General features: G+C 41.8%; 1 protein-coding gene across 5 annotated transcripts in view; it reads right to left on the minus strand.

Moving 5' to 3' along the window:
• WAC (WW domain containing adaptor with coiled-coil) overlaps positions 1-12,449 on the minus strand; it is an 83,090-nt gene that overhangs the window by 30,604 nt on the left and 40,037 nt on the right. For all 5 annotated transcript variants that reach the window (XM_060097854.1, XM_060097852.1, XM_060097853.1 and 2 more), the window contains one exon: positions 5,063-5,169. In XM_060097854.1, coding sequence (XP_059953837.1) covers positions 5,063-5,169 — 107 coding nt within the window. The remainder of the gene's footprint in view (positions 1-5,062; positions 5,170-12,449) is intronic.

The raw sequence follows: 12,449 nt of genomic DNA on the forward strand, positions 1-12,449 counted from the left end.
AAAAATTAAGGAAAGGGAATCTTATGCACTGTCTACCCAGCTTTCTTTAATATACCGCATAGGAACAAGCTGAAAGAACTTACAAGTTGTCCACAGGTCACAAAAGTAATCAGTGGCAGAAGAAAGGATCAAAACTCAGGTTTCTGGACATCTATTATTTCCACTAAGTCAATACCAATTTTGGAAATGTCATTAAGAATAAGAATTTTGAGGACAGTTGAAGAAACGATGCAGATTATGCTCTCAGGCTGGTGTCTCAAAATCATGAAGCTGCTGGAAATCAGCCCTGTGCTTCCAAACCTCTAAAGATCAGCGGAGAGTTAACTCTCAAGCCCTCTAGCTTCCAGGAGGCTTTGCCAGGCTGCAGGAAACCCAATCACAGAAGGCCAAATTCAAAAGGTTCTTCTCCACCACCTACCACTCCCCAGACCTAAATTAGTATGCCAACTGAGCCCCTCTACGGATGCATCTGGAAGATTTGGTTTGCTGGGCAAGTGGCCACGTGGGGTTACTAGTTTGGTCTGGAGAGGCAGAAGGAGATGTGAGGCAGGGGAACAGAGGCCAGCAGAGCGGAGCACAGGGTCTAAGCCCGTGCCCCTCACAGCAGTGCTTGTGCCAGCTGTGGCCTGTCTGGAGGGAAGAGGAGCCCGCGGCAGAGCGCACGCTGACACGCTGCTTCCCGAGCCAAAGGCCCACTTTCAGGACAGACACTGCCACCGCTCAACTAGGCAGCTAATCTGCACTCCGGCACAGCCTCCAGGACGGTTCAAAGGTCACAGACCAGAACCTTGAAGAGCACGGGTTCACCAGACTCCAGGTTAGTACTAGTTCGTGTCTTACGTCACAGAATGTGCTCCAGGTATAGCACTGCCCTCACGTACTAGTAACTTAAGCTATCTTCTCCACCCTACTTCTATCCTCAAAAAAAGGTTAAGGAAAAAACCTTTAAGGAACAGGGTCATGTTTTTAAACGCTGATATGCAACAGCAGGTGTTAAGTTCCCCCCCGCCCCGTTGTGTAACTGGGGGCGGGGGGAGTTTTTTTTTTCAGCCTTCCTAAGGTATAACTGACAAATAAAATTGTAAGACACCTGAAGTGCACACAGGTAACGATTCGACACCCACATTCACCGGAAGGGTTTGCTCATCTAGTTACTGATCACGTCACTCACAGGCACTTCTTTTGGTTAGAACGCTGACGCTCTGCTCTCTTAGCAAATGTCCATCACACAACACAGTGTCCCCAACTATAGTCATCATGTTGTATATTAGATTCTCAAGTTCCTCGATTTAAAAAAGGTATCTAAAATTAAGAATTAAACAAACGTTTTGCAAACATTTCAAGTTTTCTAATTTAGGCTTGCTGCAGTGGCCAAGTGCTGCCCAGGAACCCCTGAGGGACCCCGAGATCATTCACAAAATCACAACTATTTTCATAAATAGTTTCATAAAGAATACTAAGATAATTTTGTCTTTTTCCTCCTCATTCTATCACAAGAACACAGGGGAGTTTTCTCAGAGGCTTTACGGGAGATCTGATATCACAAAAGACTGAAGGTAGAACAACTATGAACTTCTATGTTTCTTCTCCCTACTCAGGGATTTAAAGAGATGCTCAATGTCTATTTTTCAAAAAACTAGAAAGTTATTTTTCAAAAAAACATATTACATGTGTTGACATGTAATAGCTTTACAATTTTTAAATTATCTTTCAAATTTATCAGTTTTAATTTTTAATATGGTTACTCACAATGGAGTCCACATAAACAAAAGCTCTCAACTTTCATGAATATAGAGGCCCTGAGACTACGAAGCATGGAATGGCTGCTCTATAAGAACGGCACTCAACAGTTACTGTAGCACCCGTCTACTCTTCAGTTCAAAATGCCTTTTAGAGCTTATATCAACACTGCTTTTCTCTTCTTAAATAAAAAAGCACCTCCCTATTTACTCTCCAAAATACAGAGTTCCACCATTTCTTCTCAAAGTTAAACTATGGAAAATAAAGTGTTAATCTCGGAATTTAATTATGCACTGTTACTAAAGAATAGTTCATTAAATAACGTCAAAGATGGCACTCACTGTAACAAAGAATTTCATGGAGTCCTAAGAGTTCTATGGTTAAGTAGAATATCTTCAGTCAAGACTGGTTACAGAGAACAGATCTGAAGAAGAGCCTCCAACTTAAAACCTCCAGAAGATATTTAATTCATAACAAGGGGAGCTGGAGTATAAATGCAAAGTAACCTAGGACTGGATTTAAAGCATCTGCAGCAAATCAAAATTGGTAAACCATACTTAAGGGAAGATTCCAATTATAATGTCTTTAAATGGAAATAAATTTCTCTTCCTAAATAAACAGATTTTCTGAATAAAGAGATCTCAAAAAAAAATCAGGAATATGCACAACATAATCTAAGGCAGCCTACGTGATGTCTGTAAATCCTACCATGATTTACCTTAGGAAGCAGGAGGCGTTCCACAGGCTACATATGTAAATTCAACGAGGCCTACCTGTGAGTATCTCCATACTAACAAAACAAGGTAACTGCAACTCGACTTCCAACAGTTAACTTGATAATATGAATCATCCATACAAACACATATCTGTGTGCATAACTCCAAAGAATACTGCTACTGATTTTCAAAGACAGATTTAAAGCTCAGAAAGCACAAAATAAAAACCCACTTAAAAAAAAAAAGCTACTCCATATTTTAACCTGGGTTAAAATAATGTGTTGACCTGGGTTACCTTACATTCTTGTCCATCTCTTCTTTCATTATGAAAGTATTAATGAAAGGTGACTTTATGTTTTACTTTACTACTCAAAAACCTTCCATTGGAAGTGATTTTAGGACAAAGTCAGTTTACAAGTAATGTTCAGAAATGTTCAAAACCCAGGCTCTCAGGTAACATTAAATTATAGTTAGTAAAAATGTCATTCCCCCTGGGTACATTATGGTGAAAAAGACCACTACCTGAGGTTAATTATATACCTAGAGCTGAAATCTACAGAAAGGGGAACCCTGATTCTGAAAACACATAACATTTAATCCGTCTTCAGTTTCCATTCACACAGTGCAGTCCCCTGACACCCTTTAGAACTTGGATCTTTCCAACTTATCTGATGCCCATTATTTATTCTTTCTGATTTCATTATGTCAATCCACTTCCTGAAAATCAAAATAATCAGAAACTGTTTTCCCTGAATAAGGAATTTTTTCCACCGAAACAATGTCCACGTGGCCCGCCTCTGTCCTAATAGCAAATACCAAATCTAAATTGTCCGTAATAAAGGAAACATTAGGTTAGTGCTAGCCTGTTAATTTAATGGGGCCATTTTTCACACAAATAGAGATACGCATTGCAGAATCCTGAGTATGCCTTAGTGAAAGTGATCAGCACAAGTAGTGCGATGATAACACCTGTGAAGGTCCATCAAGCTGCCGTCTCAGTCCCGATACCACCCTTTCTCTACTCTGTGATGCTAAGGCTGGGATAACGCCAATTACATTCTGTTTAGCCAGCTGGCTTCCTCTTAGATTCTGCCAGTACCAGGCATCAGAGGAGGGCTGAAAGGCAGGAGGAAGAAGAAGCCTTGCAGCGCAGCGGGTTCCAGTTTTCAGCTCTCAACCCAGAACCAGAACCAGCTTCATCGTACCTCGCAGAGGCACCATCACCAACTGTGCAAGGCTCCTCCTCTGAGCACCTGGGCTCTGATGACCCCAACCTCTCCCTTTTGCTCCCAGCCGTCAGGGGTAATCACTATATGTTCCTTTTCCTTTCCTGTATTTGAAATTCTCTATGCTAAAATAACCGGTATGAGTCCTGTTTTCCTAATTGGACCCTAATATTTAAAACTACTCTAAAATTTTTATGAAAATCACTGATGTCTCAATTTTCTATGGAAATGTACTATCTACACTGATTCAACAAGAGACAAATAATAATAAACCCCGAGGGTTTTCAATACCGATTAAGGTATGATGATCACCTGAATAACCAAGGCAACGTCTGCTGGATTCAACATACACTTCTATAGCCTTCTAGTTGTTCTTCCTTCCTATAATGTATTTACCATGTTTTTTAAATTGCAAATATGGTACTTCACTGATTATACCCTTTAGTAGCTCTCTCCTGCCTTTACGTATAGTTCATATTCCCTGGAAAGGCAGAGAATGCTTTTTAATCCGGCCCCATTTCTCTCTGTAACCTGAGTCCCTGCCATTCTTCCACACCATCGAAATCCGTGTTCTGCAAACATGTGGTGTTATTTCATACTTCTGCGTCTTTGTAGGTGCTGTTCCTTTTCATGCTACACAAATTCCAACCTCTTCCACTGCGTGGGTTACAGTCAGTCTGCTGGCCAGCACACCGTCCTCATCCAGGCCGCAGCCCCCTCTGGAGGGCTCCCCAGCAACATTAACATGCATCATTTTAATGGTTTACTTTTCAGTCTCCACCACAGGTCCAAAAGTTCCTTTAAGATGGGCTACATTTTCTTAGTTCTATACGTCAACAACCTAGCATATGCCTGGGAAATTGAAACCTTATTTTTGAATGAATGTATTAAAACTTTTGTTTGAACCTTGACTCTAAAAAGTTCAACCTGAGTAACAGTTACTTCATTAACAATTACTTCATTTTTAGAAATACCTACAATTCCTCACTGGGTTTCGTGCCTTTCAGGAGAGGGACCTCTATATCACTAGTGTCTTATAGAGTATAATACAAGTAGACAGTCAATAAATTTATAGAATTTTTTTAACAGAAGTTTATAGATTATGAAAAGAAGAAGCTCAAGTTAAGCCACAAGTTTCACAATCTAAAATAAAGTTCTTTGTATCTCAGATATGACAATGGTAAATTCTGCTCCACAGAGGAATGCAAACAATATTATTTCTTGGTGAAACAATACCAAGATGGCATATTTGGATCACGCTCAGTTCAAATAATAAGGCCAGCTCATTAGTTCAAGTGCGTTAAGATCAACTTAGATTAAAAAAATTTTTTTTTGCAATATATTCCAAAAACACAAAATTGGGCATGTTTATATACTTACTGCATCTGAAGTTTTGCTTGGATTACTGCTTGGATTAGAAGAATGTGAATTTGAACTATGAAGAGCACTGTGGTTGTGTGAATTTTCTTGGGGAGAGTAACTGGTCCCTTAAAAAATAAAAAGCAAAGTGAATTACAAGTCATATTTCATGTCTGCACTGGTTCCCATCATACTACAGATCATTGTATATCACTAACTCATCACTGCAAAACCTCATTTTTATCATTTCTAGCAACTTGTACCTTTTTATAAAATAAAAGTTCTAATACATAATGTAAATAGAGAAAAAGGCAAAAAAATTCAACTGACAGAGAACTAGAAGTCACAATTATCCAGTACGTTTTTGCAATTATTTTTCAACTTCTTAAACAGTTTCCACAGTTGCCCTTTTAAGTTTTGCCGAATTTCCACTAACACAGTATGAAGTTTTCAAAAAGTTAAGTTTCAGGGAAGGTGCCTGCTTTCAAGATGATGAAGATGGCATCCTATCTCCTCACCACAGGACCAACTCTTCCTAAAAACTGCTTAAAAGTAATTCATGAGTTTTATGAAAAATCTACACATCTCAGAGACCATCAGGGATGACGGTTTCTACTGTCTTAAGAAAAACCAAGATACAAATATCCACACTTGATTAATGATACAAAAAGGTCCACTACAAAAGTCTAATTGTTAGTACTTCAATTTCATTCCACGTATTTATTTTTCAGCATCAAGGTAATATAATTCAACTCCCCACCCCCAAAAATGAGCTGGCAAGTGGTATGGAGGCTACAAGACAATGAACAAAAACTGCAAGTGGTAAGAGCAATTCAGATGGTCCAGTGGTCCTGGAAATTAATTAGCAGTCAGAACCAGAGCTGTTATGAGAAGAAATGAATAAGAATTAACCATTTCAATCAACAGGAACAACTACAGGCCTACCTCTGTTTTACTGGGCTTTGCTTTATTGCGCTTCAGTTACTGGGTTTCTTACAAATCGAAGGTCTGCGGCAACCTGACATCTATCGGCACCATTTTTCCAACAGCACTGGCTCACCCTGCATCTCTGTGTCACAGTTTGTAATTCTCATGGTACTTCAAACTTGTTCCTGTGACTCTACTTGTTACAGCGATCCGTGGCGAGTGACCTTTGAGTTGCTACTGTAACTGTTCTGAAGCACCACCTACCACCTCCACGGGACGGCAGACCTCACTGACAAAGGCTGTGTGCCCTGACCGCCCCCCGCCTGCCCCGCCTCGGGCCACACTCTTCCCTGAGACGCAGCAACGCTGCAATGAGGCCAGTTAATCACCCTGCAATGGCCTCTCAGTGCTCAGTGACACGAAGGGTCACACGTCTCTCACTCTGAGTGAAAAGCCAGACATGGTGAAGCTGAGTGAGGAAGGCAGATCGAAAGCCAAGATGGGAAGCAAGCTGGGCCTCTTGCACCAAACAGCCAAGCTGTGAATGCGAGGGAAAAGTTCTTGAAGGAGAATTAAAAGTGCTGCTCCAGTGGACACACGGAAGAAAGAGCAACAGCCTTAACTGCTGACGTGGAGAAAGTTTTAGTAAGCTGGAGAGAAGATCAAACCAGCCACAACATTCCCCTAAGCCAAAGCCTAGTCCAGAGCAAGCCCCCAACTCTCTTCAATTCTGTGAAGGCTGAGAGAGGTGAGGAAGCTGCAGAGAAAAGTCTGAAGCTAGCAGAGGTTGGATCGTGAGGCTGAAGGAAAAAACCGGTCTCCATAACATCAAAGTGCAAGGTGGAGCCACAAGTGCTGATGTAGAAGCAGCAGCAAGTCACCCAGGAGATCTAGCTAAGATCATTCATGAAGGTACCTACACTCAACAGATTTCCAATGTAGACTGAAAGAGCCTTCTGTTACTTTCACAGAGAGAAGTCAATGGCTGACATCAAAGCTTCAAAGGACAGGCTGACTCTCTCAGGGGCTAAGGCAGCTGGTGACTTGAAGTTGAAGCCAATGCTCATTTACCATCTGAAAATCCCAGGGCCGTTAAGAACTCTATGCTAAATCTATCTACTCTGCCTGTGCTCTGTAAATGGAACAGCAAAGCCTGGATGACAGCACATCAGTTTATAACATGGTTTACTGAATATGTTCAGCCCACTGCTGAGACCTACTGCTAAGAAAAAAAGATTCCTTTCAAAATATTACAGCTCACTGACAAGGTATCTGGTCACCCAAGAACTCTGGAGATGGACAAGATTTTTGTTTCCATGCCTGTTAACACAACACCTATTCTGCACCCCATGGATCAAGGCTCATTTCAACTTCCTGTTCTTTTTTGAGAAATACATTTCATAAGGCTATAGTTACCACAGACAGTGAGTCTTCTGACTGATCTAGGTAAAGTGAATTGAAAACCCCCTGGAAAGGATTCACCATTGTAGATGCCATTAAGAACATTCATGATTCATGGTAAGAGGTCAAAATATCAACATTCACAGGAGTTGGGAAGAAGCTGATTCCAACCCTCACGGATGACTTTGAGGGGTTCAAGGCTTCGGTGGAGGAAGGAACTGCAGACGTGGTGGAAACAGCAAGAGAACTAGAAGTGGAGCTGAAGATGGGACGGAATTACTGCAATCTCATGATAAAACCTGAATGGATGAGGAGTTGCTTCTCATGGACAAGCAAAAAAGGTGGTTTCTTGAGAGCAAATCTACTCCTGGTGAAGACTGTTTGAAATGAAAACAAAGGATTTAGAATATTCAATAGACTTAGTTGATAAAGCAGCAGCAGAGGGCTTCCCTGGTGGCGCTAGTGGCTGAGAGTCCGCCTGCCGATGCAGGGAAAACGGGTTCGTGCCCCGGTCTGGGAAGATCCCACATGCCGCAGAGCGGCTGGGCCCGTGAGCCATGGCCGCTGGGCCTGTGCGTCCGGAGCCTGTGCTCCACAACGGGAGAGGCCACAACAGTGAGAGGTCCACATACCGCAAAAAAAAAAAAAAAAAAAAAGCAGCAGCAGGGTTTGAGATCATGGATTCCAATTTTCAGAAACAGGTTTTTTTTTTGTTTGTTTTAACATCTTTCTTGGAGTATAACTGCTTTACAATGGTGTGTTAGTTGCTGCTGTATAACAAAGTGAATCAGCTATATGTATACATATATCCCCATATCCCCTCCCTCTTGCGTCTCCCTCCCACCCCTCTAGGTGGTCACAGAGCACCGAGCTGATCTCCCTGTGCTCTGCGGCTGCTTGCCACTAGCTATCTGTTTTACATTTGGTAGTGTATATATGTCCACGCCACTCTCTCACTTCATCCCAGCTCACCCTTCCCCCTCCCCGTGTCCTCAAGTCCATGCTCTACACCTGCATCTTTATTCCTGTCCTGCCCCTAGGTTCATCAGAACTTTTTTTTTTTTTTTTTTTTTTTTTTTTTTTTTTTGCGGTATGCGGGCCTCTCACTGTTGTGGCCTCCCCCGTTGCGGAGCACAGGCTCCGGACGCGCAGGCTCAGCGGCCATGGCTCACGGGCCCAGCCGCTCCGCGGCATATGGGATCCTCCCAGACGGGGGCATGAACCCGTATCCCCTGCATCGGCAGGCGGACTCTCAACCACTTGCGCCACCAGGGAGGCCCAGAACTTTTTTTTTTTTTAAGATTCCATATACATGTGTCAGCATACGGTATTTGTCTTCCTCTTTCTGACTTACTTCACTCTGTATGACAGACTCTGGATCCATCCACCTCACTACAAATAACTCAGTTTCATTTCTTTTTAGGGCTGAGTAATATTCCATTGTATATATGTGCCACATCTTCTTTATCCATTCATCTGTCGGTGGACACTTAGGTTGCTTCCTAATGTCCTGGCTATTGTAAATAGAGCTGCAGTGAACATTGTGGTACATGACTCTTTTAGAATTATGGTTTTCTCAGGGTATATGGCCAGGAGTGGGATTGCTGGGTCACATGGTAGTTCTATTTTGAGTTTCTTAAGGAACCTCCATACTGTTCTCCATAGTGGCTGTATCAGTTAGTTTACATTCCCACCAACAGTGCAAGAGTGTTCCCTTTTCTCCACACCCTCTCCAGCATTTATTGTTTGTAGACTTTTTGATGATGGCCATTCTGACTGGTGTGAGGTGATACCTCATTGTAGTTTTGATTTGCATTTCTCTAATGATTAGTGATGTTGAGCATTTTTCATGTGTTTGTGGGCAATCTGTATATCTTCTTTGGAGAAATGTCTGTTTAGGTCTTCTGCCAGGGGCTTTTTGAATAGGGACTATATTTCACATTCTATGAAACAGATTTATCTAGAACACTTAGCAAAACTAACAACTGTAACTTAACTTAAAAAAAGAAATGAGGAGAAAAAGGAATTTAGAAGTGGATCAAGAAGTCTCTTCCATTAAAAAGATGGGGGCTTCCCTGGTGGCGCCGTGGTTAAGAATCCACCTGCCAATGCAGGGGACATGGGTTCGATCCCTGGTCCGGGAGGATCCCACATGCTGCGGAGCAACTAAGCCTGTGTGCCACAACTACTGAGCCTGCACTCTAGAGCCCACGAGCCACAACTACTGAGCCCACGTGCCACAACTACTGAAGCCCATGCACCTAGAGCTGGTGCTCCACAACAAGAGAAGCCACCGCAATGAGAAGCCCGCACACCGCAACGAAGAGTAGCCCCCGCTCTCCGCCAACTACAGAAGGCCCGCGCGCAGCGACGAAGACCCAACACAGCCAAAAATAAATAAATAAAATAAATTAAAAAAAAAAAGATGAAAGTTAGGGGATGCACATAGAATATAATAAACAAGCACTATGAGCTGAGAATGAAGTAACGGCATGGCAAGAGAAAAGGCAAGGACCAAGACTTAATCCTGGATAGGACCCAGCTTACTGGGGAAACTAGAAGCAAATTCAGACCCAAAAAAGCGAGTGATATGACAAAAGACAAAAGGGGGTTAAGTGCCCAGCAAAATGTAGGTGATAGAAGAGAGGAAATTTCCCAGCAAGACCACTGCTTGAGATGCCTGACGGTTTCTTCATCTACGTACTTTTAAATTTATCTTGCTGGATGGTATGTATTTATGTAAAACACCCTCAACTTTTTTTTTTTAAATACAGTAGTCAATGAATTCTTCAATAAACACTGTAAGAATGAACACGACTAAAAGAAATCAGTCAAGGATAAGCTCAAGCGTACAGGAAGGTTAACGTGGAGCCTGAGACTGCAGTCCTTGGAAGAGCCTGCTTGCAGAGCTGGTCCTCGGCTGGCACAGCGGCTCTTCAGGAGGACTGGCACAGCAATAACTGGCAAGAGGGGCTGACCGTGGCTAAGCTGTTGTGCAGACAATATGGTTTGTGCTGAACACCTGCTTTCCTACCGGGCATCCAGACTTTTGGGGAAAACTAGGCAGAGATGCCACCTGAGCACCCAAAGCCAGTGAACGCCCTGAGCACTGAATCTCTAACAAGCCTCCCTGGTAGACGGCATCTCACCAGTGCCGTCACAGTTTGCTGCTGGAGGAATGAAGCGTCTGCTGTGTGACTCCACTGGGGCAAGACTCTTAGAAGCTTGCACCTGCTGTCTGCCCGGTTTTGCCCCAGATGCCTTTTCCCTTTGCCGACTACATTTTGTATTCTTTCATGGTTTGTAAGTCATAGCCATGTTAATCAAGGTCCTATGACTCCTCTTAAGAGGATCACCAAACCTGGGGGGTGGTATGAGGACCCCAACACGTTCAGTTACAAAGAAAAATCAATACTCCAAATTAGACTTTAAAGAAAACCTCTGCTCTGTGCCAAAATTTGCACTTTTCAGATGTAACTCATGAATTTTTTTCAAGAAATCAAGCTTTACAGCTGCATGCAAATAAAAAAGAAACAGTAATATGGACTACTAGAACACCATACTTATACACTACCAGTTGGGATTTCCATGGAAATTTCCATAAATATGTTGGCAATGTTGAAGAAAAGGCTGATATTACTGACTGAAATGATCCCCACAGTAGTTCACTAAGCAGCCTGAGTTAGATGCCCTGACATTTGTTTGCATACGTTCTTGAACAAGATGTAAGTCTATGAGATAAAGTGCCACACAAAAGATTTCTTAGAAGACATGATGGGGAGAGTACTCTATAAGCCTAAGATTTATTAGAAATGAAATCTATTGATCTCTCATGAGGTTAAGACACAGGAATTCACTTTAGTGTCATTCTTCATATCCATGAAAATTCAAAAAACTGCCAAGCACCCAATTAATTAAGCTCTTAACCTCTGAAGAAATGACATGTCTTCCACCAGCTTGACAGATGTTATCAGATAGTTTTTAGGTCTACTCTCAGTGTTTTCAGAGGGCATGACGTAACAATTAAAAGCCATAAGCATCAAGGCACACTAGCATAAGACTTTATAATCAAGAGAAAAACTGAATCAGCTGTTAAGAGGAAAGTCATTTTCAGAAACAGGAGCTTTCTGAATGGGGACTAGACTCCACATTCTACGAAACAGATTTATCTAGAACACTTCGCAAAACTAACAACTGTTAACTTAAGAAAGAAGTGAGGAGGACTTCCTTCCCTGGCAGTCCAGTGGTTAGGACCCTGTGCCTTCACTGCTGAAGGCACAGGTTCTATCCCTGGTCAGGGAACTGAGATCCCAGAAGCCACGAGGTATGGCCAAAAAAAAAAAAAAGAATTGAGGAGCGAGAGTGAGATACAGATATTTTACTGCAAGACTAGGAATAAACTCACGTTCCTAAGGATCCAAAACTAAGTGAAAGATTTTATAGGAAGCATGATAAAGCAGGCAACAGAGCTTTCGATCAGGGCCAGAAGGATGCACTTAAGAACTGAAGGCAGGGCAGCTTTGCCTCTGAGTATCAAGACCATGATAAGGTGAACAACGGTAACTCTCTGTTTAAAAAGCTACAGTTTATATTATCTTCCAAAGCACTGGGGGGAAAGGGATGCATTAAAAGCACTGAGGCTTTTAATTTCTCCATGTAGTTCTTTCCAAAATGAAGTAACATGCAAGCAAGAAAACAAGGTCAGAGAAATGATTATGGTTATGAGTTTCTACAGCCATACCTTAAAGTACTACAAAACAGTATTTCTTTGAAAACTCCTATTTTATCTTAAAAACTCACATAAATTTTTATATTCTATCCCATGATGGATGGATTTGTATGTTTCAGGATAAGGCAGAAGTGTTTTTTTTTTTTAAAGTAGTAGTAGTAGTAGTAGTAATATAATGTAGAGTCTAAAGCTGAGAGAAAGAATAAGTGATTTCAGGATGGTAACATATCCAAAGAAAAGTAGAGGCATGCATAAAACTTGAACTCAGATTTTCAATGCTAAATCCAGAGATTTACATACATACATGCTGGTGAGAGATCATCTCATAGATGCTGTTTGGTCCAACAAAGT

Source organism: Mesoplodon densirostris, chromosome 4 (assembly GCF_025265405.1).
Source record: "Mesoplodon densirostris isolate mMesDen1 chromosome 4, mMesDen1 primary haplotype, whole genome shotgun sequence".
Taxonomy (NCBI): Eukaryota; Metazoa; Chordata; class Mammalia; order Artiodactyla; family Ziphiidae; genus Mesoplodon; species Mesoplodon densirostris.